General features: G+C 57.5%; 2 protein-coding genes across 2 annotated transcripts in view; both read left to right on the forward strand.

Moving 5' to 3' along the window:
• Positions 1 to 2,221, forward strand: part of LOC140453886 (cytochrome P450 11B, mitochondrial-like) — a 43,276-nt gene extending 41,055 nt beyond the window's left edge. Inside the window, exons 8-9 of the mRNA XM_072548744.1 lie at positions 976 to 1,167; positions 1,874 to 2,221. Of these exons, the coding sequence (XP_072404845.1) occupies positions 976 to 1,167; positions 1,874 to 1,987 (306 nt within the window). The 3' untranslated portion in view covers positions 1,988 to 2,221. The remainder of the gene's footprint in view (positions 1 to 975; positions 1,168 to 1,873) is intronic.
• Positions 2,222 to 5,943: 3,722 nt separating this feature from the next.
• The window catches only part of LOC140453951 (secretory carrier-associated membrane protein 3-like), a 28,861-nt gene continuing 9,037 nt past the window's right edge, over positions 5,944 to 25,767 (forward strand). The window contains exons 1-2 of the mRNA XM_072548822.1: positions 5,944 to 6,271; positions 11,771 to 11,854. Of these exons, the coding sequence (XP_072404923.1) occupies positions 6,209 to 6,271; positions 11,771 to 11,854 (147 nt within the window). The 5' untranslated portion in view covers positions 5,944 to 6,208. The remainder of the gene's footprint in view (positions 6,272 to 11,770; positions 11,855 to 25,767) is intronic.

The raw sequence follows: 25,767 nt of genomic DNA on the forward strand, positions 1-25,767 counted from the left end.
GGAGCACCACACTGTCAGAGGGTCAGTGCTGAGGGAGAGCCACACTGTCAGAGAGTCAGTGCTGAGAGAGCGGGCACTGTCGGGGGGTCAGTGCTGAGAGTGTGGGTACTATTCGAGGGTCAGTGCTGAGGGAGTGTGCACTGTCAGAGGGTCAGGGCTGAGGGAGCGTGCACTATCAGAAGGTCAATGCTGAGTGATTTGTCTCTGTTGGAGAGTCAGTGCTGAGAGAGCAGGTACTGTCAGACATTCATGGTAGAGGGAGCAGGCATCGTTGGAGGCTCAACGTTGAGGAAGCGCTGCACTGTCGGAGGGTCAGTGTGGAGGGAGTGCCGCACTGTCGGAGGGTCAGTGCTGAGGGAGCGGACACTGTCGGACGGTCAGTGCTGAGGGAGCACCGCACTGTCGGACGGTCAGTGTGAAGGGAGTGCCACACTGTCGGAGGGTCAGTGCTGAGGGAGCGGACACTGTCGGAGGGTCAGTGCTGAGGGAGTGCCGCTTTGTCGGAGGGTCAGTGCTGAGGGAGTGGGCGCTGTCAGTGGGTCAGGGTGAGGGAGTGGGCACTGTCAGAGGGTCAAGGCTGCGGGAGCGGACACTGTTGGAGGGAATGTTGGGACTTTGGACCCTCCCAGCTTTATAAAGGATGCCTTGGCCACTGTTTCTAAGAAGAGCAAGCGAGTTCTTCCTAACTTTCTGAGTGAGTTTGTATCTTGCTAACAGTTTAAATAAAGATATCTGCTCAGCTTTGCATTGTTTGTGGGATCTTCCTGTGCACATACATTGCGCTGTTTTTCATACATTACAGTTTGTGAGTGCGCTCAGTTTAATAAATCTCTAAGTATGTACTTTGGAATGATGCTGGGGAGGTGAACGTTTTTGTGGAGATGTTTCTCCTGTGCTGTCCAGCTTACGTGATGGGATTTCCACCAGGTCGAACTGGAGCTCCCTCTCATTTTCTCTCTCTCTCTCCCTTCACAGACCATGGTGACAGCGGGACTTTATACCATGGGCAGGAGTCCTGAGATTTTTCCACAGCCTGAGAGATATAACCCAGCACGGTGGCTAACCAGTGACAGAAACTATTTCCAGGCTGTGAACTTTGGCTTTGGGCTGAGACAATGCATTGGGCGCAGGGTGGCGGAGACAGAAATCGGAATCTTTCTAATCCACGTGAGTATGAGGCAGGAACTGGACTGGGGACTGAGTGGGCAGATACACTTCACTCTATCTCCGGAGATTCATCCAGCAGGAGATGCTGCTGGGTTTACCTGACAAGGGCAGCCTTTAAATTCGGTCCTTTCGGTCAGTTACACTCCGTCTCTGTCTCTGTCCCAAATCTAAACGAGAGTCAGTCTGCTGCTCGGTGTGGGACTGTCTCAGTCTCTGTCCCAAATCTAAACGACAGTCAGTCTGCTGCCCGGTGTGGGACTGTCTCAGTCTCTGTCCCAAATCTAAATCACAGTCAGTCTGCTGCCCGGTGTGGTGCTGTCTCTGTCTCTGTCCCAAATCTAAATGACAGTCAGTCTGCTGCCCAGTGCAATACAGTCTCTCTCCCTGTCTTTCAGGTGACAAGTCAGTATCTGGCTTCACCCAGTGTCCCACAACCCCACCACCAGCCCTCTCCCTGGACATTTGTAATGGTGGCCCTCATGCTTCAAGTTGCTCACTTCCACCAGTTTAGTTGGGTTTGTCAGTGAGAGTTAGTGGATTGTAAAACTGGGATCCTTCCAGCTCATGACCTTGTCAGCACAGATCAGCTCGACCCTCCATCCTCCCATCTTCCTTCCCGTAATCATCCACAATTAGAATTCACTTTCACCAATGTGCCGCTGCCTGACCCATTTTCTGTTACATTTTTCCTTTCTCGCCCCTCCAGATTTTAAGGAAGTTCCGGATTGTCACGAAATCTGAAGCGGACCTTAAATTATTTTACGGATTTATTGTGATGGTGGATGACCCGCCACTGCTGGCTTTCAGACCCATTCACTGACGGAATCGTGGATTGCTAACCCCAACCTCATATGCCAATTGCTCAACCTCCCCCCAACCTGGTGTCCAGCTTTCTGACAATGTCTCTCCTTGCTATCTGCTGTTGTTCATCTGATACTAATACCATCTCTGTGTTGGGGTGGCTCCAATTGTTCTTTTGTGTAATTATAATGCTCCCCTATTGACGTGCAGATTGGAAGGTTGGATCCTGTGTTGGGGAGGGGTACAGTTAGGATTGGGGTTGGTGGGGGTGGGGTGGGGGGTGAACCATAGACGGGGATCTTGCTGTGGTGGGGCTGCGTGGGGATTGGGAGTTTGAGAATGGGTGCTCATGGGAATGCGTAGTCACAATCTGTGGGTTTGATGCCTCCAGTTACATTGGACAGACAGTTCAGCCTCCATACATCTTACTCATTCAATTAATACCACAGGAAGGACATGTAGCACATACTGAGACCAGGAGAATGGGCGAGTGGCTCAAGTCCATAATTCCCAGGCCACAGACTGACTCGCTGTCCAAATAAGTGATAATAAATGAAAGGTTACAGAGAAATGTTGTTTGCAAAGCATCATTTCCACATTCCTGTTGTGCGTACCTTCGTGCACACAACAGTCAGTTACTGCTCATTTTGAGCTAAAGGCAAGAGGCTTTAAAGAAACTGAATAATTAGAAGTGTCTAGATGCAGCATTACTTAGCCCAGCTTTGCAATGGAGTGGCTGAACACACAGAGAATCTCTTACCCCACAGACAGATTTTGATGGAAGCTACCAACCTTTGTTTGTCATTTATACAAGTGATGTAGATGAGAATATAGAATATAGGAGTCATTGTTTAGTAAGTTAGCAAGATTGGTGGTATAGTGGACAGTGAAGCAAGTTATCTAAGATTACAAAGAGATCTTGATCAATTGGGCCAATAGGTTGAAGAAGAGTGGCAAATGGAGTTCAATTTGGATAAATGCAAGGTAAAGACAAATTAATTCTTTAAAGCTTGCAATACATTTAGATAAGGTAGTTAAGAAGACATTTAGCATGCTTGCCTTCATTGCTCAGATCTTTGAATGTCAGAGTTGGAATTTTATGTTGAGGTTGTACAGGACATTGGTGGGGCCTCTTCTGGAATACTGCGTCCCGTTCTCGGTATTATAGATTATATATTATAGGTTATACGTTATAGATTATACTTTATAGGTTATACATTACAGGACAAATATTATTAAGCTGGACAGGGTTCAGGAGAGATTGACCAGGATGTTGTTGGGGATGGAGGTTTCAGTTATAAGGAGAGGTTAGATAGGCTGGGACACTTTTCACTGGAGTATAGGAGGTTGAGAATCATTTTAGACAGGTTTATGAAGAGGGGTACAGATAAGGTGCCTTTTCTTTAGGGTGGGCGATTTGAAGACCAAGGGGGCATATTTTTGAGGTGAGAGGAGAAACATTTGTAAAAGACATGAGAGGCAATTTTTGTTTACACGGAGAGAGGGTTTGTACGTACAATGAACTTTCAGAGGAAGTGATGTATGTGGCTACAGTTACAAAGTTTAAAAGACATTTGGATTAATTCACGAACAGGAAATGTTTGGAGGGATATGGGCCAGGAGCAGGCAGATAGGACTAGTTTAGTTTGGGATTATGGTGGGCATGGACTGGTTGGACCGAATTATCTGTTTCCGTGCTGTATGACTCAATAAAAGGCCTTGGGAGCTCAGCAGCCTGGAGCTGTGCTCTTTCAGCACCTTGCTGTCGTTTTTGTGCTCTGTGTATATTTAACCAAGAAAATAAATCTCACTCAATTGGCTAAGCCTGTGCATGTGTTCTCCATCAACCTTCTATGGACTCCATCTCATTCTGGGGTTTGTGGCGCATACTTCCACTTGTTACTCTTCCTTAACACTGCTTCACAATTTTCTTGCTCCCTAAATGTGAACAAAAAATAGTCACCGTTTACAGATACAGGGGAAAATGATTGAATATTGTAAATGCCTCCACTTCCTTGGGAGGTTAAGGAAATTTTGGTTATGTCCATAAGGACTCTCACCAACCCTTATTGATGCACTGTAGAAAGCAGTCTATCCGTGGTGCCCAGGACCGTAAGAAACTGCACTCATGAACACAAGCCAACTTTCCAGCCACTGAGGCAAAAATGAGGACTGCAGATGCTGAAAATCAGAGTCTAGATTAGAGCAGAGCAGGAAAATTGACATTTCGGGCAAAAGCCCTTCATCAGGAATGAAGGCAGGGAGCCTCCAGGGTGGAGAGATCAGTGGGAAGGGGGGATGGGGCTGGGAAGAAGGTAGCAAAGAGTACAATGGGTGGATGGGGGTGGGATGGAGGTAATAGGTCAGAGAGGAGGGTGGGGGAAGGTAGCAACGAGTACAATAGGTGAATGGGGGTGGGGATGGAGGTGATAGGTCAGAAAGGAGGGGGGAAGGTAGCAACGAGTACAATAGGTGAATGGGGGTGGGGTTGGAGGTGATAGGTCAGAGAGGAGGGTGGAGCGGATAGGTGGGAATGAAGATTGGCAGGTAGGACAGGTCATGAGGATGGTACTGAGCTGAAAGTTGGAACTGGGGTAAGGTGGGGGGAGGGGAGATGAGGAAACTGTTGAAGTCCACATTGATGCCCTGGGGTTGAAGTGTTCCGAGGCGGAAGATGAGACGTTCTTCCTCCAGGCGACGGGTAGTGAGGGAGCGGCGGTGGAGGTGGCCCGGGACCTGCATGTCCTCGGCAGAGTGGGAGGGGGAGTTGAAATGTTGGGCCACGGGGCGGTGGGGTTGATTGGTGCGGGTGTCCCAGAGATGTTCCCTAAAGCGCTCTGCTAGGAGGCGCCCGGTCTCCCCAATGTAGAGGAGACCGCATCGGGAGCAACGGATACAATAAATTGGTGGACGTGCAGGTGAAACTTTGATGGATGTGGAAGGCTCCTTTGGGGCCTTTCCAGCCATTGACTCCACTGAGTCAACATCATCGAAGACCTGTCCCAGCCCGGTTTGGCAGAAGGTATTAACACTTAAGCACACGCACTAACAGATTCAAGACCAGCTTCTTCCCTGCTGTTATCAAATCCTGATGAAGGGCTTTTGCCCGAAATGTCGATTTTCCTATTCTTGCTTTTCAAGCATCGCTCTACTATTGACTCTCAATTTCAACTCTAACGTTGATCACGCTTTTTTACGCACATTCTTTGTATTCCTTGACCTGTCCAATGTTACCCCTACAATCACCCAATTGATCCTTATATTATCTACACGTACTGCGCACAAAATAAAACTTTTCACTGGATCGAGGTACAAGTGACAATGATAAATCAAATCAAACCATATCACATCAAATCAAATCATCTCTCTCTGCTCAGGTAACCCCCCCATTCCCCAATCCCCATTCCCCATTCCCCAACAGCCATGATGGGCTCAAGGACAATGTCCACTTGAAGAATGTTCTGGAGAAGGGGGAGGAGTCATTCTCAAGGGGCGGGGTTTACCGTCAGGCTTGGGCGTCACCCAGTGGGCGGGGTACTACACGCAGTGGGCGGGTTCATGCGCAGTGGGCGGCACCACTGATCCAGGGGGTGGGGCGGTCGCGCAATGGGCGCTGGATACTGAAACAGTGGGCGGGGACACCAGCCACCAGCCCACACGGTCCAAGGACAGGCGCGCAAATGTCCAGTGGGGGGCGGGGCCAAATGCATCGGTGGTGCCGATCGCTCGGCGGAACGCAGGATCCACCAAAGGGCGGGGTGATCGCGGATTGGGCGGGGCTACAACCGCTTGGATCATGGAATGGGCGGGACCAAACCCGAAACGGCGGCGCAACCCCTAATTGGGCGGGGCGAGGACGTACGGGGCGGGGCGCAGATGGGGCGGGGCGCAGATAGGGCGGGGCGCAGATGGGGCGGGGCTAGCCCAAGGATGAGGGAGTGGGGTGGAGACGGAAGGGGGTGAATGCAGGGAAGGGCGTGACGAAGGTGTGAAGGGCGGGGCCAATTCCCCAGTGGGCGGGGCCCAGCGGGGAGCTCGAGCTCTCGGGGATCAGAGTCAACCGTCGCAGTCTCTGCCCATCCCCCACGGCCCGGGACCCACCCCCACGGCCCGGGACCAGTCCCCTCGGCCCGGGACCCACCCCCTCGGCCCGGGACCCACCCCCTCGGAAAGGCCCAGACACCGACACGCAGCCTCCGCCTCTTGGTGTCTCATCCCGGGCCCACTCTGCACCGACAACATGTCCCGGCAGCAGGCCGCCCGGAACAGCGGGCCCGGAGGCACCGACAGCAACCCGTTCGAGGTAGGAGGCCCCACATGGGGACAGTACCGAGGGAGCGCCGCACTGTCGGAGGGTCAGTGCTGAGGGAGTGGGCACTGTCGGAGGGTCAGTGCTGAGGGAGTGGGCACTGTCGGAGGGTCAGTGCTGAGGGAGTGCCGCACTGTCGGAGGGTCAGTGCTGAGGGAGTGCCGCACTGTCGGAGGGTCAGTGCTGAGGGAGTGCCGCACTGTCGGAGGGTCAGCGCTGAGGGAGTGCCGCACTGTCGGAGGGTCAGTGCTGAGGGAGTGCCGCACTGTCGGAGGGTCAGTGCTGAGGGAGTGCCGCACTGTCGGAGGGTCAGTGCTGAGGGAGTGCCGCACTGTCGGAGGGTCAGTGCTGAGGGAGTGCCGCACTGTCGGGGGGTCAGTGCTGAGGGAGCGCCGCACTGTCGGGGGGTCAGTGCTGAGGGAGTGGGCACTGTCGGAGGGTCAGCGCTGAGGGAGTGGGCACTGTCGGAGGGTCAGCGCTGAGGGAGTGGGCACTGTCGGGGGGTCAGCGCTGAGGGAGTGGGCACTGTCGGAGGGTCAGCGCTGAGGGAGTGGGCACTGTCGGAGGGTCAGCGCTGAGGGAGCGCCGCACTGTCGGAGGGTCAGAGCTGAGGGAGTGGGCACTGTCGGAGGGTCAGCGCTGAGGGAGCGCCGGAGGGTCAGAGCTGAGGGAGTGGGCACTGTCGGAGGGTCAGCGCTGAGGGAGCGCCGCACTGTCGGAGGGTCAGTGCTGAGGGAGTGGGCACTGTTAGAGGGTCAGAGCTGAGGGAGCGCCGCACTGTCGGAGGGTCAGTGCTGAGGGAGTGGGCACTGTCGGAGGGTCAGCGCTGAGGGAGCGCCGCACTGTCGGAGGGTCAGCGCTGAGGGAGCGCCGCACTGTCGGAGGGTCAGCGCTGAGGGAGGGTCAGCGCTGAGGGAGCGCCGCACTGTCGGAGGGTCAGCGCTGAGGGAACGCCGCGCTGTCGGAGGGTCAGCGCTGAGGGAGCGCCGCGCTGTCGGAGGGTCAGCGCTGAGGGAGCGCCGCGCTGTCGGAGGGTCAGCGCTGAGGGAGCGCCGCGCTGTCGGAGGGTCAGCGCTGAGGGAGCGCCGCGCTGTCGGAGGGTCAGCGCTGAGGGAGCGCCGCGCTGTCGGAGGGTCAGCGCTGAGGGAGCGCCGCGCTGTCGGAGGGTCAGCGCTGAGGGAGCGCCGCGCTGTCGGAGGGTCAGCGCTGAGGGAGCGCCGCGCTGTCGGAGGGTCAGCGCTGAGGGAGCGCCGCGCTGTCGGAGGGTCAGCGCTGAGGGAGCGCCGCGCTGTCGGAGGGTCAGCGCTGAGGGAGCGCCGCGCTGTCGGAGGGTCAGCGCTGAGGGAGCGCCGCGCTGTCGGAGGGTCAGCGCTGAGGGAGCGCCGCGCTGTCGGAGGGTCAGCGCTGAGGGAGCGCCGCGCTGTCGGAGGGTCAGCGCTGAGGGAGCGCCGCGCTGTCGGAGGGTCAGCGCTGAGGGAGCGCCGCGCTGTCGGAGGGTCAGCGCTGAGGGAGCGCCGCGCTGTCGGAGGGTCAGCGCTGAGGGAGCGCCGCGCTGTCGGAGGGTCAGCGCTGAAGGAGCGCCGCACCGTGGCTGCATATCTAAAGGCAACAAAGTGCCTCATCTGGAAAGGAACAAGGTGCCAAGTTTCATTAAAACACCGCTCAGTGAATTGATCGTTCGGAGAGCTTGTGTTAATAAGACAGGTCAAGTGGACATCGTTTGGTTGGATAAGTAAAGTGCCCACAGTCCTCCCCACCATGGGACAATGCTGTCTTTTTGATTGTGATAATTGGTGGTGAGTTTAACCCCTGAGTCCGTACTGTATATGAGCTGAGACATTGAGAAGGACAATCCTTTAACTGGTGTGGGAATTGAACCTATGCTCTGAGCATCAGTCCTCAATGCAAAGCAGCTGTCTCACCAACTGAATTATAACTGACCCCAGTTCAAGGGTTGTTAACTCTTTGGGGGTAAATTGCTGTCTCTGGGAAATTGCTGTCATTAGTTTAATCAACCTCTTCAGATGTGGTACGTCACATCTCTGGATCAGGTGGGACTTCACCCTGGACCTCCTGGCTAAGAGATTAAAACACTCTTAAGCAAGTCCTTCATCTGGAAGCTTGCTGTAGATCTTTTCTTATCGCCTTGTTTAGAGATGTTGTAACATGTCTCGGGAACAAGTGGGATTTCAATCTGGGCTTCCTGTTTCAGAGATAAGGATGTTACACCTGTGCCACCAGAACCCATTATAGCAGCTTGTTGTACCTGCTGCATTTCATGTGACAGCACTTTCACCTTTTATAATCCCATTGTATCCATGAAGAGCAGCAGTGAGGGGTAGGAATTGTTTTAAGCACATACAAAAAAGGGAGAGCTGACACACTTGGGTTATTGGCTGAGAACTGTCAGATGGACACACCAGTAAAACGCCTCCAACAGCAAAACAATGCACCTTCTTTTCTATCACACCAACCAGCATGGAACCTTTGAGTTGCATTGCATTGAATTGATTGTCCCATGTACCAAGGCCCAGTGAAAAGCTTTGTCTTGCGAGCAGCACAGACAAATCACAGTTATGTAGCATAGATAGTAAATAATAGGTAAACAGCAACAAAAACAAAAACACAGGGACAGGCGAATGTCAAGGGTTTGAGAGTCCATTCAGTATTCTAACAACAACAGGGTAGAAACTGTTGTGAAACCGGCTGGTGTGTGTGTTCAGGCTTCTGTACCTTCTCCCCGGTGGTAGAGGTTGTAGAAAAACATTGCCAGGGTGGGATGGATCTTTGAAAATGCTGGCGGCCTTTCCTTGACAGTGGGTCTAGTAGATTGATTCTGTAGATGGGAGGTTGGCCTTTGTGATTGTCCGGGCTGAGTTCACCACTCTCTGTAACCATCTCCAATCTTGAATGGTACAGTTGCCATACCAGGTAGTGACACATCCAGACAGAATGCTCTTGATGGCGCTCCCGTAAAGGTTGGCAAGGGTATTTGCTATCATGCCAAATTTCCTCAGCTGCCTGAGGAAGAAGAGATGTTGTCGAGCCTTTGTAACCATTGCGTCCTCATGAAGAGTCCAAGAAAGCTTGTTGTGGATGACCATTCCCAGGAGCTTGACACTCTCCACTCGTTCCCCCTCTGTGCTGTTAATGTGTAGGGGGCATGAGTAACATCCCGCTGAAAGTCAATAATGAGTTCCTTGGTTTTGCCGGCATTCAGAGCTAGGTTATTCTCAGTGCGCCATTTTTCTAGGTCTTCAACCTCCTGTCTGTAGTCTGTTTCGTTGCCATCTGAGGTTCAACCGACTATGATGGTGTCATCAGCAAACTTGTAAATGGCATTAGTCTGATATTTGGCGACGCAGTCATGGGTATACAGTGAGTACAGTAGGGGGCTGAGTATGCACCTCTGGGAGGCTTCAGTGTTGAGGGTTAGTGAGGATGAAATATTGTCCCCAATCTTCACTGATTGTGGTCTGTGGGTCAGGAAACTGAGGATCCAGTTGCAGAGTGTGGGGCTTAGTCTGAGATCACTAAGTTTAGTAATCAGTCTCGAGGGGACAATAGTGTTGAAGGCTGAACGGTAGTCAATGAGTAGGATTCTTACGTAGCTGTTCTTTGTGTCAAGATGTTCTAGGGCAGAGTGAAAGGCAAGTGATATGGCATCTGACGTGGACCTGATGGTTCGATAGGCAAATTGGAGTGGGTCAAGAGTAGTGGGGGGGCTGGAGTTGATTTAATGCCATGACCAGCCTTTCAAAGCACTTCCTGACCACTGAAGTTAGGGCCACTGGGCGGTAGTCATTGAGACATGCTGCATGAGCCTTCCTAGACACGGATGATGTTGGCCCTCTGGAAACAGGCAGGGACAGTGGCCTGCTGCAGGGAGAGGTTGGAGATGTCCGAGAAGATCTCTGCCAGTTGGTCTGCACATGCTCTGAGTGCACGGCCTGGTACACAGTCTAGTCCCATCAGGTTTCTTGGATTCACACAAAGGAAAACTGATCTGATCTCTGATGCAGTGACTGTTGGGATAGGTTCGTCAGGACATCACTCTGAAAAGTACAGTACAATGTTGCCTGTACAGTACAGTTCTAGAGTCGTACAGCATGGATTTGTCCATGCCAGCCAAATTTCCCAAACTCCGCTTGTCCCACTTGTCTTTGTTTGGTCCATATCCCTCTAAAGCTTTCCTGTTCATGTAGATGCCCAAATGTCTTTCAAATGTTGCAATTGTAACAGCATCTGCCAGTTCCTCTGGCAGCTCACGGGTGCTGTGTGAAATTGGAACATCAGAGCCATTATGGTATGGTCAGAGGAACTGGACCTCATCAGTGAGACTGTGATCTCCAGCAAAGTGAACCTCAGGGCTGGGGGGTTTATACATTCTAATGAGAGCTTTCTCGAATGAAAATACTTCCTTTCAAACACCAGTGTGATAAACGTCCTGTCTTATGACCTAAATTTGCAGATGCCATTGACAACAATCCTGCTTGTTTCTCAACTGTGCAGATCACAAGATCATTTCGTAATGAATCGTGGGAAGTGACACAGCAATCTGAACAGGGACCAGGGGCAGGAAGCCTGGCTGCAGCCCTCTGTCCCGCGTTAGTGATCAGGAGCTAGGTTCTGAGATCAGCTGGCACACTGTGGCGTGATCAGTACGAATGATCCAGAGATGAGTTTGCAAGAGCTTTGTGATCCCTTCATTATAAATACCTGTGGGTCCAGGGAGTACTAGTTGTGTTAATGGAAAGGAGGGAGCACATAGTGCAGGTTTACTCATGCCCATGATGGTTCTGAGGCTCTCGGTGATCCAGACTCTCCGCTGCTTAATTGCATGAAGATTCATTCTGAAACTGATCAGAAACTGAACTCTGCACTGAGGGGAAAAAGAGAATGCTGATATTGTTCAGATTGCTGGGAAGCTAGTCATATGGTGGGTGTTATGTGAAAGTGAGTGAGTCAGTGCTGTGGTTTTACTGTCACAGCCTGGGATAAAGACAGAGCATCTCAGAATCTAACCAGCTAGGTCAAGGCAGTTGGACCAGTCCACAACTCATACACTCTTACTGGGAAAGAGCCCTGGAGGATGGGCTACATACAGAATAAAGCTCCCGCTATGCTGTTTCTCTCCCCCCACTGCCCTCCACCCCGCCATCAAACACTCCCAGGACAGGGACAGCACGGGGTCCCCTCCATCAAACACTCCCAGGACAGGGACAGCACGGGGTTAGATACAGAGTGAAGCTCCCTCTGCACTGTCCCCCATCAAACCCTCCCAGGACAGGGACAGCACGGGGTCAGTTATGGAGGGTTGCCCTGGGTTGCCACACTGGGCTGGTGTCCAGGAAATATGCTGACTGTATTACTGTCTCCCTAGGGTACAGCATCATGGTGAGAAGGGTCCAGGAACAGTGAGATGTTACGGATGTTTGTCTGGCCGTTTGTTCCTTTGCTCTGTGGACTGACTGCCTGTGTATTTGTTTATAGGATCCAGCAGTTCTAGAGCATAGCACTGAGCATCGAGAGCCTGCCCTGAACCAGCTTTACAACCCCTTCGATGGAGGCAGAGAGGTATGTGAACTGGAAGGCCACTCGTAAACCAACTACAAATAGTAACCAGTGATATTGCGCTTGATAACAAAGGAAAACATGTAGGTAACTGTCTGACTCTCAAACATCATGGCACTGAGCCACTCGGTTAGATTCCAATCTGTAACTCTCTCCCAGGTATGTGTCGTTCTGTATATAAGCCCATTGATTAGATCCCAGTGTCAAAGGTAAAAGCTGCACCAACAATAGTATTCCACATTGCATAAGTCGTTTAAAAATGTATAAAACTCCAACTGAGACCACCGAGACCCAACTTTGTTCAGCTGGCATCTACCGACTACAAATGCAATCCACAGCATGTTCCTTCAGTAACAGTAAAGTTAATGATTTGGATAAACACACTTAAAAACAGCACTGAAGGGAAAGGATTTATAATTTCTGTGACGTTGAATGTAGCCTTTCAAACCTCTCAGGTGCAGATACACAATTCTGACAGGCAACCTAATGCATCCATTGTCAATGGTCAAAGAATCAAAGATTCCTGAAGAAGGGCTTATGCCCGAAACGTTGATTCTCCTGTTCCTTTGATGCTGCCTGACCTGCTGCACTTTTCCAGCAACACATTTTTAAGCTCTGATCTCCAGCATCTGCAGTCCTCACTGTCTCCTGGTCAAAGAATCCAGACAGGGTGAAACCAATTCTGAGGATGGAAGTTCAGATCATTCTTTCCTTCTGATATTTTCAGTGATGAGATGCTGACTGTCAATCTTCAATGTGAATGTTGTCCAGGTGAAGTGGGATTTGTTTTTCACTTGTTCTTGGGATCTGGGCATCGTTGGCTGGCCAGCATGTATTGATTGTGCCTTGTTTCCCCTTGAGGTGACAGTGACCACTGCAGTTTGTGTGCAGTCTGTTAGAGAGGGAATTCAGCATTGTGGATCAGCCTACAGCAGGGAGCTGCAGCAGTTCATTTAAGCTTTCTTGAACCATTTGTCTTTCTCCTCCACAGAGAGAAACAGGGGTGGTATCTGTCTGTAGGCTCTGAATGTTTTTCTTCTCCAGTTTAAATTTGGTGTTAACGGCTTTTTGAACTCTAGAATGTTCAATCAGGGGCTGTTGCTAGGCAGAATTTCTTTAACTCAAAAGTTCAGTTTCAAATTTACCTTCTTATTGCTTCCAACATGGTATTGCACAGCTCAACTTTATTTTTCAAATTGCAAAGCCTCCCTGGTATTCCAGTTACAGTAGTTTAACTTCCAGTTCAGTGTATGATCCTGGGAAAATGAGAAATTGCAACCTCAAAGCAGCTTGAATTGAAATTTGCGGCAGGTCTGTATTTCATTGCAGTAGTCGTCATGAGCAGGATGGTGGTACAGTGACTGGAGCTGGGCTTAGGAAGGAATGCCAGCTCTAGCTGTGCCTAGGCTATGGAGAGAGCTGTCAGTCTTAATGGATAAGTACAAAACCCATTCAGTGGAGGAAGCTGTTATGGAATGTATAAGAATGAAGATGCTATGAGTGTTTCCCCAGCCTTTGGCCAGCTTCTAGGAACTGAGGCTATTCTATGAGACGGATAATTTAGCCCCAAAGTGCATCACAGCTGGCATAGTTCCATTCTCCTGCCACAAATGTGTGTTGCTTGAAGGCCATCAGGAGCAAAAACGTTGACTCCTTCTTCCACAAGACCAGGAGAAACTGTCATTAATTCAGCCCAGAAAAGGAATCTGGTGTGGAATGGTTTTGGAAGGTGTTGGGGGAACTGAGTCCCTGCAGCACTTATCCCTGTGATGCATTGTTGATTGTGCTCCTGCGTTTATACATAGAACATTACAGCACAGCACAGGCCCTTCGGCCCTCGATGTTGCATCGACCTATGGAACCAGTCTGAAGCCCATCTAACCCACTATTCCATTCTCGTCCAAATGCCTATCCAGTGACCATTTAAATGCCTTAAAGTTGGTGAGTCTACTCCTGTTGCAGGCAGTGCATTCCACACCCCTATTACTCTGAGTAAAGAAACTACCTCTGACATCTGTCCTATATCTATCACCCCTCAATTTAAAGTTATGTCCCCTCGTGCTAGCCATCAACATCTGAGGAAAAAGTCTGATCAGACTAAGCTTCAGCTGTTTGCCTGTGCACCCTGTCTATTTGCAAGCCTTTCAGCTTAACACTATCAGAATCCAGATCTCCATCTCCATCTCCATCTCCACCCTGGGACTGAATGAAGGTGAGGAGAAAGTGAGGACTGCAGATGCTGGAGATCAGAGCTGAAAATGTGTTGCTGGAAAAGCGCAGGAGGTCAGGCAGCATCCAAGGAGCAGGAGAATCGACGTTTCGGGCATAAGCTCTTCTTCAGGAAGTTGATTCCTGAAGAAGGGCTTATGCCCGAAACGTTGATTCTCCTGCTCCTTTGATGCTGCCTGACCTCCTGCGCTTTTCCAGCAACACATTTTCAGCTCTGAATGAAGGTGAGTCTTGGGTCTGTTGAAAAAGCTTTCTGTGTTTATTTCCAATTGCTGGATCTCCAGAGGCTTCGGAGCTTCCTGCAGGCTGTCTATATTAGCACAGGCCTAAAGGAGTGCCACACTATTTGAGGTGATCTCCATGAGTCTAGGCCTGCTCTCAAGTTGGACGGAAAAGATGTCACAGTCACACTGAAAGCGGAGCTTTCCTTGTCAGAGGGTGATGGAATGTTCCCAACTTTCCCGGATGGGGGCAGCTCCTACAGCAGTCAGGAAGTTCGATCTCACCATGCAGGAAGAAGCAGCCCACTTGATGACCTTCCTGGAAAACAGCTTTCACTCTGATTCCCTCCCCCACTGGCGTTCAGTAGCAGCAGTGTGCACTATCTATAAGATGCACTGCAGAAACCCCCTAAGGCTCCTTTTGTTAAAAAAAAAGCATCTTCCAAACCCATTACTGTTTACGAGAAGGAGAAGAGTATGTATGTGGGAACACCACACCTGCAAGTTGCACTCCAAGCAAGCCGCTGACTGTCCTGACTTGGAAATGTACCGCTGTTCCTTCAGTGTTGCTGGGTCAGCTTCCTGGAATTCCTTTCTTAGCAGCATTGTGGGCCTGACTGCAGCGGTTCAGGAAGGCAGCTCACCACCACCTTCTCAAGGGGCAACTAGGGATGGGCAGTAAATGCTGGGCACAGCCAGTGATGCCCATGTTTCCTGATTGACAATGACAAAGCTCATTCAACAGCACCAACCAGACACCAATGCCGTATTCGTTATCAAATTCTTCGTTCTGGAACCTCAGAAGCTGCCATTGGCACTGATGCTTCCTACTTTCCAAAATTTGCTGCCTTTTTTTATAAAGGTCTTCAGTAGCTGTTTTTTTAGATTAGATTAGATTACTTACAGTGTGGAAACAGGCCCTTCGGCCCAACAAGTCCACACCGCCCCGCCGAAGCGCAACCCACCCATACCCCTACATCTACCCCTTACCTAACACTACGGGCAATTTAGCATGGCCAATTCACCTAACCTGCACATCCTTGGACTGTGGGAGGAAACCGGAGCACCCGGAGGAAACCCACGCAGACACAGGGAGAACGTGCAAACTCCACACAGTCAGTCGCCTGAGGCGGGAATTGAACCCGGGTCTCTGGCGCTGTGAGGCAGCAGTGCTAACCACTGGGCCACCGTGCCACCCACAAGCTGTTAAAAGCTTTTGGGTGTTAATGGTTAACGATGGTCTATTTGTGCAGAAATTTCCCCTGTCTCTTGACTTGCTGGGCAATTGCTCGGATGTACTGGGTGAATGAAGTCAGGTTCTGGGCTCTTGGGAAATGATAACCAGGTAATGACAAGACAGATTTGACAGCACAACTGTTTACAGTCTGTTGGGAATGTAAGGGAACTACAGAGGAAACCCTACACGCTGATTCACAGCACATCTGTAAAGTGAGAGAGCTACTGAAACAGAGGCACAAAACACAGCAGGAAAAAATGGCCAGTAACTTGGGAAAGAAGCAGGAGGAGAGGGTCAGGGAGGGAAATCCAGAATTGAGGCCCCAAGGCAACTGAAGACACGCTGCCAAAGGTAGGTGGGGGGGGGGGGGGGTGTAGGGATGGGAGCAGGAGAGAGCGATTGCAGGGAGAGGGGGAATGGGGCCGGTGTGTGGATACACTGTGGGGGAGGGGGGGGAATGGGGCCGGTGCGTGGATACACTGTGGGGGAGGGGGGGGAATGGGGCCGGTGCGAGGATACACTGTGGGGGAGGGGGGGAATGGGGCCGGTGCGTGGATACGCTGTGGGGGACGGGGGGGAATGGGACCGGTGCGTGAGTGAGCTGTGGGGGGGGGGGGCGGAGAATAGGGCCGGTGTGTGGATACACGGGTGGGGGGGGGGGGCGGAGAATGGGGCCGGTGTGTGGATGCGCTGTGGGGAATGGACTGGGGCCGGGGGCCGATGCGTGGATACGCTGTGGGGAGGGGGGAATGGGACCGGTGTGTGGATGAGCTGTGGGGGCTGGGGGGAATGGGGTCAGTGTGTGGATATGCTGTGGGGGGGTGGGTGGTGGGGGTGGGGGAGGGGGGAAAGGGACCGGTGTGTGGATGAGCTGGGGGGAATGGGGCCGGTGTGTGGATACACTGTGGGGGGGGGGGAATGGGACCGGTGTGTGGATACACTGTGGGGGACGGGGGGAATGGGGTCAGTGTGTGGATACACTGTGGGGAGGGGGGAATGGGGCCGGTGCGTGGATACACTGTGGGGAGGGGGGAATGGGGCCGGTGCGTGGATACACTGTGGGGGAGGGGGGGGAATGGGGCCGGTGCGTGGATACACTGTGGGGGAGGGGGTGGAATGGGGCCGGTGCGTGGATACACTGTGGGGGAGGGGGTGGAATGGGGCCGGTGCGTGGATACACTGTGGGGGAGGGGGTGGAATGGGGCCGGTGCGTGGATACACTGTGGGGGAGGGGGGGGAATGGGGCCGGTGCGTGGATACACTGTGGGGGAGGGGGGGGAAATGGGGCCGGTGTGTGGATACACTGTGGGGGAGGGGGGGGAATGGGGCCGGTGCGTGGATACACTGTGGGGGATGGGATGGGGGGAATGGGACCGGTGCGTGAGTGAGCTGTGGGGGAGTGGGGGGTGGGGCGGAGAATAGGGCCGGTGTGTGGATACACGGGTTGGGGGGGGGGCGGGGGAGAATGGGGCCGGTGTGTGGATACACGGGCGGGGGGCGGGTGAGAATGGGGCCGGTGTGTGGATACACTGTGGGGTGGGAGGGTGGAGGAATGGGGCCGGTGTCTGGATGCGCTGTGGGGAATGGCCTGGGGCCGGGGGCTGGTGCGTGGATACGCTGTGGGGAAGGGGGAATGGGACCGGTGTGTGGATGCGCTGTGGGGGCGGGGGGAATGGGGTCAGTGTGTGGATATGCTGTGGGGGGGGGGGGGTGGTGGGGGTGGGGGAATGGGACCGGTGTGTGGATGAGCTGTGGGGGACGGGGAGAATGGGACCGATGTCTGGATGAGCTGTGGGGGCTGGGGGGAATGGGGTCAGTGTGTGGATACACTGTGGGGAGGGGGGAATGGGGCCGGTGTGTGGATACACTGTGGGGGAGGGGGGGGAATGGGGCCGGTGTGTGGATACACTGTGGGGGAGGGGGGGGAATGGGGCCGGTGTGTGGATACACTGTGGGGAGGGGGGAATGGGGCCGGTGTGTGGATACACTGTGGGGAGGGGGGAATGGGGCCGGTGCATGTGCTGTGGGGAATGGATTGGGGCTGGGGCTGGTGTGTGGATACGCTGTGGGGGAGGGGGGAATCGGGCCGGTGTGTGGATACACTGTGGGGGGAGTGAATGGGGCTGGTGCGTGGATGCGCTGTGGGGGGAGTGAATGGGCCCGGTGTGTGGATGCGCTGTGGGGGGGGGGGGAAATGGGGCCGGTGCGTGGATACACTGTGGGGGAGGGGGGGGAATGGGGCCGGTGTGTGGATGCGCTGTGGGGGGAGTGAATGGGGCCGGTGTGTGGATACGCTGTGGGGGGAGTGAATGGGCCCGGTGTGTGGATGCGCTGAGGGGGAGGGGGGAATGGGGCTGGTGTGTGGATACACTGTGGGGTGGGAGGGTGGAGGAATGGGGCCGGTGTCTGGATGCGCTGTGGGGGAGGGGGGAATGAGACCGGTGTGTGGATACGCTGTGTGGGAGGGGGGAATGGGCCCGGTGTGTGGATGCGCTGTGGGGGAGGGGGGAATGGGACCGGTGTGTGGATGCGCTGTGGGGGAGGGGGGAATGGGACCGGTGTGTGGATACGCTGTGGGGAGGGGGGAATGGGGCTGGTGCGTGGATGCGCTGTGGGGAAGGGGGGAATGGGGCTGGTGCGTGGATGCGCTGTGGGGGAGGGAGGGGAATGGGGCCGGTGCGTGGATACACTGTGGGGGAGGGGGTGGAATGGGGCCGGTGTGTGGATACACTGTGGGGGAGGGGGGGGAATGGGGCCGGTGCGTGGATACACTGTGGGGGAGGGGGGGGAAATGGGGCCGGTGTGTGGATACACTGTGGGGGAGGGGGGGGAATGGGGCCGGTGCGTGGATACACTGTGGGGGATGGGATGGGGGGAATGGGACCGGTGCGTGAGTGAGCTGTGGGGGAGTGGGGGGTGGGGCGGAGAATAGGGCCGGTGTGTGGATACACGGGTTGGGGGGGGGGCGGGGGAGAATGGGGCCGGTGTGTGGATACACGGGCGGGGGGCGGGTGAGAATGGGGCCGGTGTGTGGATACACTGTGGGGTGGGAGGGTGGAGGAATGGGGCCGGTGTCTGGATGCGCTGTGGGGAATGGACTGGGGCCGGGGGCTGGTGCGTGGATACGCTGTGGGGAGGGGGGAATGGGACCGGTGTGTGGATGCGCTGTGGGGGCGGGGGGAATGGGGTCAGTGTGTGGATATGCTGTGGGGGGGGGGGGGTGGTGGGGGTGGGGGAATGGGACCGGTGTGTGGATGAGCTGTGGGGGACGGGGAGAATGGGACCGATGTCTGGATGAGCTGTGGGGGCTGGGGGGAATGGGGTCAGTGTGTGGATACACTGTGGGGAGGGGGGAATGGGGCCGGTGTGTGGATACACTGTGGGGGAGGGGGGGGAATGGGGCCGGTGTGTGGATACACTGTGGGGGAGGGGGTGGAATGGGGCCGGTGTGTGGATACACTGTGGGGGAGGGGGGGGAATGGGGCCGGTGTGTGGATACACTGTGGGGAGGGGGGAATGGGGCCGGTGTGTGGATACACTGTGGGGAGGGGGGAATGGGGCCGGTGTGTGGATACACTGTGGGGAGGGGGGAATGGGGCCGGTGTGTGGATACACTGTGGGGAGGGGGGAATGGGGCCGGTGTGTGGATACACTGTGGGGAGGGGGGAATGGGGCCGGTGCATGTGCTGTGGGGAATGGATTGGGGCTGGGGCTGGTGTGTGGATACGCTGTGGGGGAGGGGGGAATCGGGCCGGTGTGTGGATACACTGTGGGGGGAGTGAATGGGGCTGGTGCGTGGATGCGCTGTGGGGGGAGTGAATGGGCCCGGTGTGTGGATGCGCTGTGGGGGGGGGGGGGAAATGGGGCCGGTGCGTGGATACACTGTGGGGGAGGGGGGGGAATGGGGCCGGTGTGTGGATGCGCTGTGGGGGGAGTGAATGGGGCCGGTGTGTGGATACGCTGTGGGGGGAGTGAATGGGCCCGGTGTGTGGATGCGCTGAGGGGGAGGGGGGAATGGGGCTGGTGTGTGGATACACTGTGGGGTGGGAGGGTGGAGGAATGGGGCCGGTGTCTGGATGCGCTGTGGGGGAGGGGGGAATGAGACCGGTGTGTGGATACGCTGTGTGGGAGGGGGGAATGGGCCCGGTGTGTGGATGCGCTGTGGGGGAGGGGAGAATGGGACCGGTGTGTGGATGCGCTGTGGGGGAGGGGGGAATGGGACCGGTGTGTGGATACGCTGTGGGGAGGGGGGAATGGGACCGGTGTGTGGATGCGCTGTGGGGGGAGTGAATGGGCCCGGTGTGTGGATGCGCTGTGGGGGAGGGGGGAATGGGACCGGTGTGTGGATGCGCTGTGGGGGAGGGGGGAATGGGACCGGTGTGTGGATACGCTGTGGGGAGGGGGGAATGGGACCGGTGTGTGGATGAGCTGTGGGGGCTGGGGGGAATGGGGTCAGTGTGTGGATACACTGTGGGGGAGGGGGGGGAATGGGGCCGGTGCGTGGATACACTGTGGGGGAGGGGGGGTATGGGGCCGGTGCGTGGATACACTGTGGGGGAGGGGGGGGAAATGGGGCCGGTGCGTGGATACACTGTGGGGGAGGGGGGGAATGGGGCCGGTGCGTGGATACACTGTGGGGGGGTGGGGAATGGGGCCGGTGCGTGGATACACTGTGGGGGGGGGGGGGGGGAGGAATGGGGCCGGTGCGTGGATACACTGTGGGGGACGGGGGGAATGGGACCGGTGCGTGAGTGAGCTGTGGGGGGGTGGGGGGCGGAGAATGGGGCCGGTGTGTGGATACACGGATGGGGGGTGAGAATGTGGCCGGTGTGTGGATACACGGGCGGGGGGCGGGGGAGAATGGGGCCGGTGCGTGGATACGCTGTGGGGAGGGGGGAATGGGACCGGTGTGTGGATGCGCTGTGGGGGAGGGGGGAATGGGACCGGTGTGTGGATGAGCTGTGGGGGAGGGGGGAATGGGACCGGTGTGTGGATACGCTGTGGGGGAGGGGGGGGGAATGGGACCGGTGTGTGGATACGCTGTGGGGGAGGGGGGGGGAATGGGACCGGTGTGTGGATACGCTGTGGGGGAGGGGGGAATGGGACCGGTGTGTGGATGAGCTGTGGGGGAGTGGGGGGCGGAGAATGGGGCCGGTGTGTGGATACACGGGCGGGGGGGGGAGAATGGGGCCGGTGTGTGGATACACGGGCGGGGGGGGGAGAATGGGGCCGGTGTGTGGATACACGGGCGGGGGGGGGAGAATGGGGCCGGTGTGTGGATACACGGGCGGGGGGCGGGGGAGAATGGGGCCGGTGCGTGGATACACGGGCGGGGGGGGGGGGGAGGAGAATGGGGCCGGTGTCTGGATACACGGGCGGGGGGCGGGGGAGAATGGGGCCGGTGCGTGGATACACGGGCGGGGGGCGGGGGAGAATGGGGCCGGTGCGTGGATACACGGGCGGGGGCGGGGGGGGGAGAATGGGGCCGGTGTGTGGATACACGGGCGGGGGGCGGGGGAGAATGGGGCCGGTGCGTGGATACACGGGTGGGGGGGGGGGGAGGAGAATGGGGCCGGTGTGTGGATACACTGTGGGGAATGGACTGGGGCCGGGGGCCGATGCGTGGATACGCTGTGGGGAGGGGGGAATGGGACCGGTGTGTGGATATGCTGTGGGGGCTGGGGGGAATGGGGTCAGTGTGTGGATATGCTGTGGGGGGGTGGGTGGTGGGGGTGGGGGAGGGGGGAAAGGGACCGGTGTGTGGATGAGCTGTGGGGTCTGGGGAGAATGGGGTCAGTGTGTGGATACACGGGCGGGGGGCGGGGGAGAATGGGGCCGGTGCGTGGATACGCTGTGGGGAGGGGGGAATGGGACCGGTGTGTGGATACGCTGTGGGGAGGGGGGAATGGGGCCGGTGTGTGGATACGCTGTGGGGAGGGGGGAATGGGGCCGGTGTGTGGATACGCTGTGGGGAGGGGGGAATGGGGCCGGTGCGTGGATACGCTGTGGGGAGGGGGGAATGGGACCGGTGTGTGGATACGCTGTGGGGAGGGGGGAATGGGGCCGGTGTGTGGATACGCTGTGGGGAGGGGGGAATGGGGCCGGTGTGTGGATACACTGTGAGGAGGGGGGAATGGGGCCGGTGTGTGGATACGCTGTGGGGAGGGGGGAATGGGGCCGGTGTGTGGATACACTGTGGGGGAGGGGGGGGAATGGGGCCGGTGTGTGGATACACTGTGGGGGGTGGGGCGGGGAATGGGGCCGGTGCGTGGATACACTGTGGGGGAGGGGGGTGGAATGGGGCCGGTGTGTGGATATACTGTGGGGGAGGGGGGTGGAATGGGGCCGGTGTGTGGATACACTGTGGGGGAGGGGCGGGGGGAATGGGGCCGGTGTGTGAATACACTGTGGGGGAGGGGGGAATCGGGCCGGTGTATGGATACACTGTGGGGAGGGGGGAATGGGGCCGGTGTGTGGATACACTGTGGGGAGGGGGGAATGGGGCCGGTGTGTGGATACACTGTGGGGAGGGGGGAATGGGGCCGGTGCATGTGCTGTGGGGAATGGATTGGGGCTGGGGCTGGTGTGTGGATACGCTGTGGGGGTGGGGGGAATCGGGCCGGTGTGTGGATACACTGTGGGGGGAGTGAATGGGCCCGGTGCGTGGATGCGCTGTGGGGGGAGTGAATGGGGCTGGTGTGTGGATGCGCTGTGGGGGGAGTGAATGGGGCTGGTGTGTGGATGCGCTGTGGGGGGAGTGAATGGGCCCGGTGCGTGGATGCGCTGTGGGGGAGGGGGGGAATGGGGCCGGTGTGTGGAAGCGCTGTGGGGGAGGGGGGGAATGGGGCTGGTGTGTGGATGCGCTGTGGGGGGAGTGAATGGGGCTGGTGTGTGGATGCGCTGTGGGGGAGGGGGGGAATGGGGCTGGTGTGTGGATGCGCTGTGGGGGAGGGGGGAATGGGACCGGTGTGTGGATACGCTGTGGGGAGGGGGGAATGGGGCCGGTGTGTGGATACGCTGTGGGGGGAGTGAATGGGCCCGGTGTGTGGATGCGCTGTGGGGAAGGGGGAAATGGGACCGGTGTGTGGATGCGCTGTGGGGGGAGTGAATGGGCCCGGTGTGTGGATACGCTGTGGGGGGAGTGAATGGGCCCGGTGTGTGGATGCGCTGTGGGGGAGGGGGAAATGGGACCGGTGCGTGGATGCGCTGTGGGGGGAGTGAATAGGCCCGGTGTGTGGATACGCTGTGGGGGAGGGGGGAATGGGGCCGGTGTGTGGATACGCTGTGGGGGGAGTGAATAGGCCCGGTCCGTGGATACGCTGTGGGGGAGGGGGGAATGGGGCCGGTGTGTGGATACGCTGTGGGGGGAGTGAATGGGCCCGGTGTGTGGATACGCTGTGGGGGGAGTGAATGGGCCCGGTGTGTGGATGCGCTGTGGGGGAGGGGGGAATGGGACCGGTGTGTGGATGAGCTGTGGAGGAGTGGGGGGGTGGGGGGCGGAGAATGGGGCCGGTGTGTGGATACACGGGCGGGGGGCGGGGGAGAATGGGGCCGGTGTGTGGATACACTGTGGGGTGGGAGGGTGGAGGAATGGGGCCGGTGTCTGGATGCGCTGTGGGGAATGGACTGGGGCCGGGGGCCGGGGGCCGGTGCGTGGATACGCTGTGGGGAGGGGGGAATGGGACCGGTGTGTGGATGCGCTGTGGGGTCTGGGGAGAATGGGGTCAGTGTGTGGATGAGCTGTGGGGTCTGGGGAGAATGGGGTCAGTGTGTGGATACACTGTGGGGGAGGGGGGAATGGGGCTGGTGTGTGGATACACTGTGAGGAGGGGGGAATGGGGCTGGTGTGTGGATACACTGTGAGGGAGGGGGGAATGGGGCCGGTGTGTGGATGAGCTGTGGGGTCTGGGGAGAATGGGGTCAGTGTGTGGATACACTGTGGGGGGGGGGGGGCGGGGAATGGGGCCGGTGCGTGGATACACTGTGGGGGAGGGTGGGGGAATGGGGCCGGTGTGTGGATACACTGTGAGGAGGGGGGAATGGGACCGGTGTATGGATACACTGTGAGGGAGGGGGGAATGGGGCCGGTGTGTGGATACACTGTGGGGGAGGGGGGGGGAATGGGGCCGGTGTATGGATACACTGTGAGGGAGGGGGGAATGGGGCCGGTGTGTGGATACACTGTGGGGGAGGGGGGGGGAATGGGGCCGGTGTGTGGATACACTGTGAGGGAGGGGGGAATGGGGCCGGTGTGTGGATACACTGTGGGGGAGGGGGGGGGAATGGGGCCGGTGTGTGGTACACTGTGGGGGAGGGGCGGGGGGAATGGGGCCGGTGTGTGGATACACTGTGGGGGAGGGGGGAATGGGGCCGGTGTGTGGATACACTGTGGGGGAGGGGGGAATGGGGCCGGTGTGTGGATACACTGTGGGGGAGGGGGGGGAATGGGGCCGGTGTGTGGATACACTGTGGGGGAGGGGGGGGAATGGGGCCGGTGTGTGGATACACTGTGGGGGAGGGGCGGGGGGAATGGGGCCGGTGTGTGGATACACTGTGGGGGAGGGGGGTGGGAATGGGGCCGGTGTGTGGATACACTGTGGGGGAGGGGGGTGGAATGGGGCCGGTGTGTGAATACACTGTGGGGGAGGGGGGGGAATGGGGCCGGTGTGTGAATACACTGTGGGGGAGGGGCGGGGGGAATGGGGCCGGTGTGTGAATACACTGTGGGGGAGGGGCGGGGGGAATGGGGCCGGTGTGTGGATACACTGTGGGGGAGGGGGGTGGGAATGGGGCCGGTGTGTGGATACACTGTGAGGGAGGGGGGTGGAATGGGGCCGGTGTGTGGATACACTGTGGGGGAGGGGGGTGGAATGGGGCCGGTGTGTGAATACACTGTGAGGGAGGGGGGAATGGGGCCGGTGCGTGGATGCGCTGTGGGGGAGGGGGGAATGGGGCCGGTGCGTGGATGCGCTGTGGGGGAGGGGGGAATCGGGCCGGTGTGTGGATGCGCTGTGGGGGAGGGGGGAATGGGGCCGGTGTGTGGATGCGCTGTGGGGAAGGGGGGAATGGGGCCGGTGTGTGGATGCGCTGTGGGGGAGGGGGGAATGGGGCTGGTGTGTGGATGCGCTGTGGGGAAGGGGGGAATGGGGCCGGTGTGTGGATGCGCTGTGGGGGGAGTGAATGGGGCCGGTGTGTGGATGCGCTGTGGGGGGAGTGAATGGGGCCGGTGTGTGAATACACTGTGGGGAGGGGGGAATGGGGCTGGTGTGTGGATGCGCTGTGGGGGAGGGGGGAATGGGGCTGGTGTGTGGATGCGCTGTGGGGAAGGGGGGAATGGGGCTGGTGTGTGGATGCGCTGTGGGGGAGGGGGGAATGGGGCTGGTGTGTGGATGCGCTGTGGGGAAGGGGGGAATGGGGCTGGTGTGTGGATGCGCTGTGGGGGAGGGGGGAATGGGGCCGGTGTGTGGATGCGCTGTGGGGGAGGGGGGAATGGGGCCGGTGTGTGGATGCGCTGTGGGGGAGGGGGGAATGGGGCCGGTGTGTGGATACGCTGTGGGGGGAGTGAATGGGGCCGGTGTGTGGATACGCTGTGGGGGGAGTGAATGGGGCCGGTGTGTGGATGCGCTGTGGGGGAGGGGGGAATGGGGCCGGTGTGTGGATGCGCTGTGGGGGAGGGGGGAATGGGGCCGGTGTGTGGATACGTTGTGGGGGAGGGGGGAATGGGGCCGGTGTGTGGATGCGCTGTGGGGGGAGTGAATGGGCCCGGTGTGTGGATGCGCTGTGGGGAATGGGGGAATGGGGCTGGTGTGTGGATGCGCTGTGGGGAAGGGGGGAATGGGACCGGTGCGTGGATGCGCTGAGGGGGGAGTGAATGGGGCTGGTGTGTGGATACGCTGTGGGGGGAGTGAATGGGGCCGGTGTGTGGATACGCTGTGGGGGGAGTGAATGGGGCTGGTGTGTGGATACGCTGTGGGGGGAGTGAATGGGGCTGGTGTGTGGATGCGCTGTGGGGGAGGGGGGAATGGGGCTGGTGCGTGGATGCGCTGTGGGGGAGGGGGGAATGGGACCGGTGTGTGGATGCGCTGTGGGGGAGGGGGGAATGGGGCTGGTGCGTGGATGCGCTGTGGGGAAGGGGGGAATGGGGCTGGTGTGTGGATGCGCTGTGGGGGAGGGGGGAATGGGGCTGGTGTGTGGATGCGCTGTGGGGCAGGGGGGAATGGGGCTGGTGC

This window comes from Chiloscyllium punctatum, chromosome 28 (assembly GCF_047496795.1).
Source record: "Chiloscyllium punctatum isolate Juve2018m chromosome 28, sChiPun1.3, whole genome shotgun sequence".
Classification (NCBI taxonomy): Eukaryota; Metazoa; Chordata; class Chondrichthyes; order Orectolobiformes; family Hemiscylliidae; genus Chiloscyllium; species Chiloscyllium punctatum.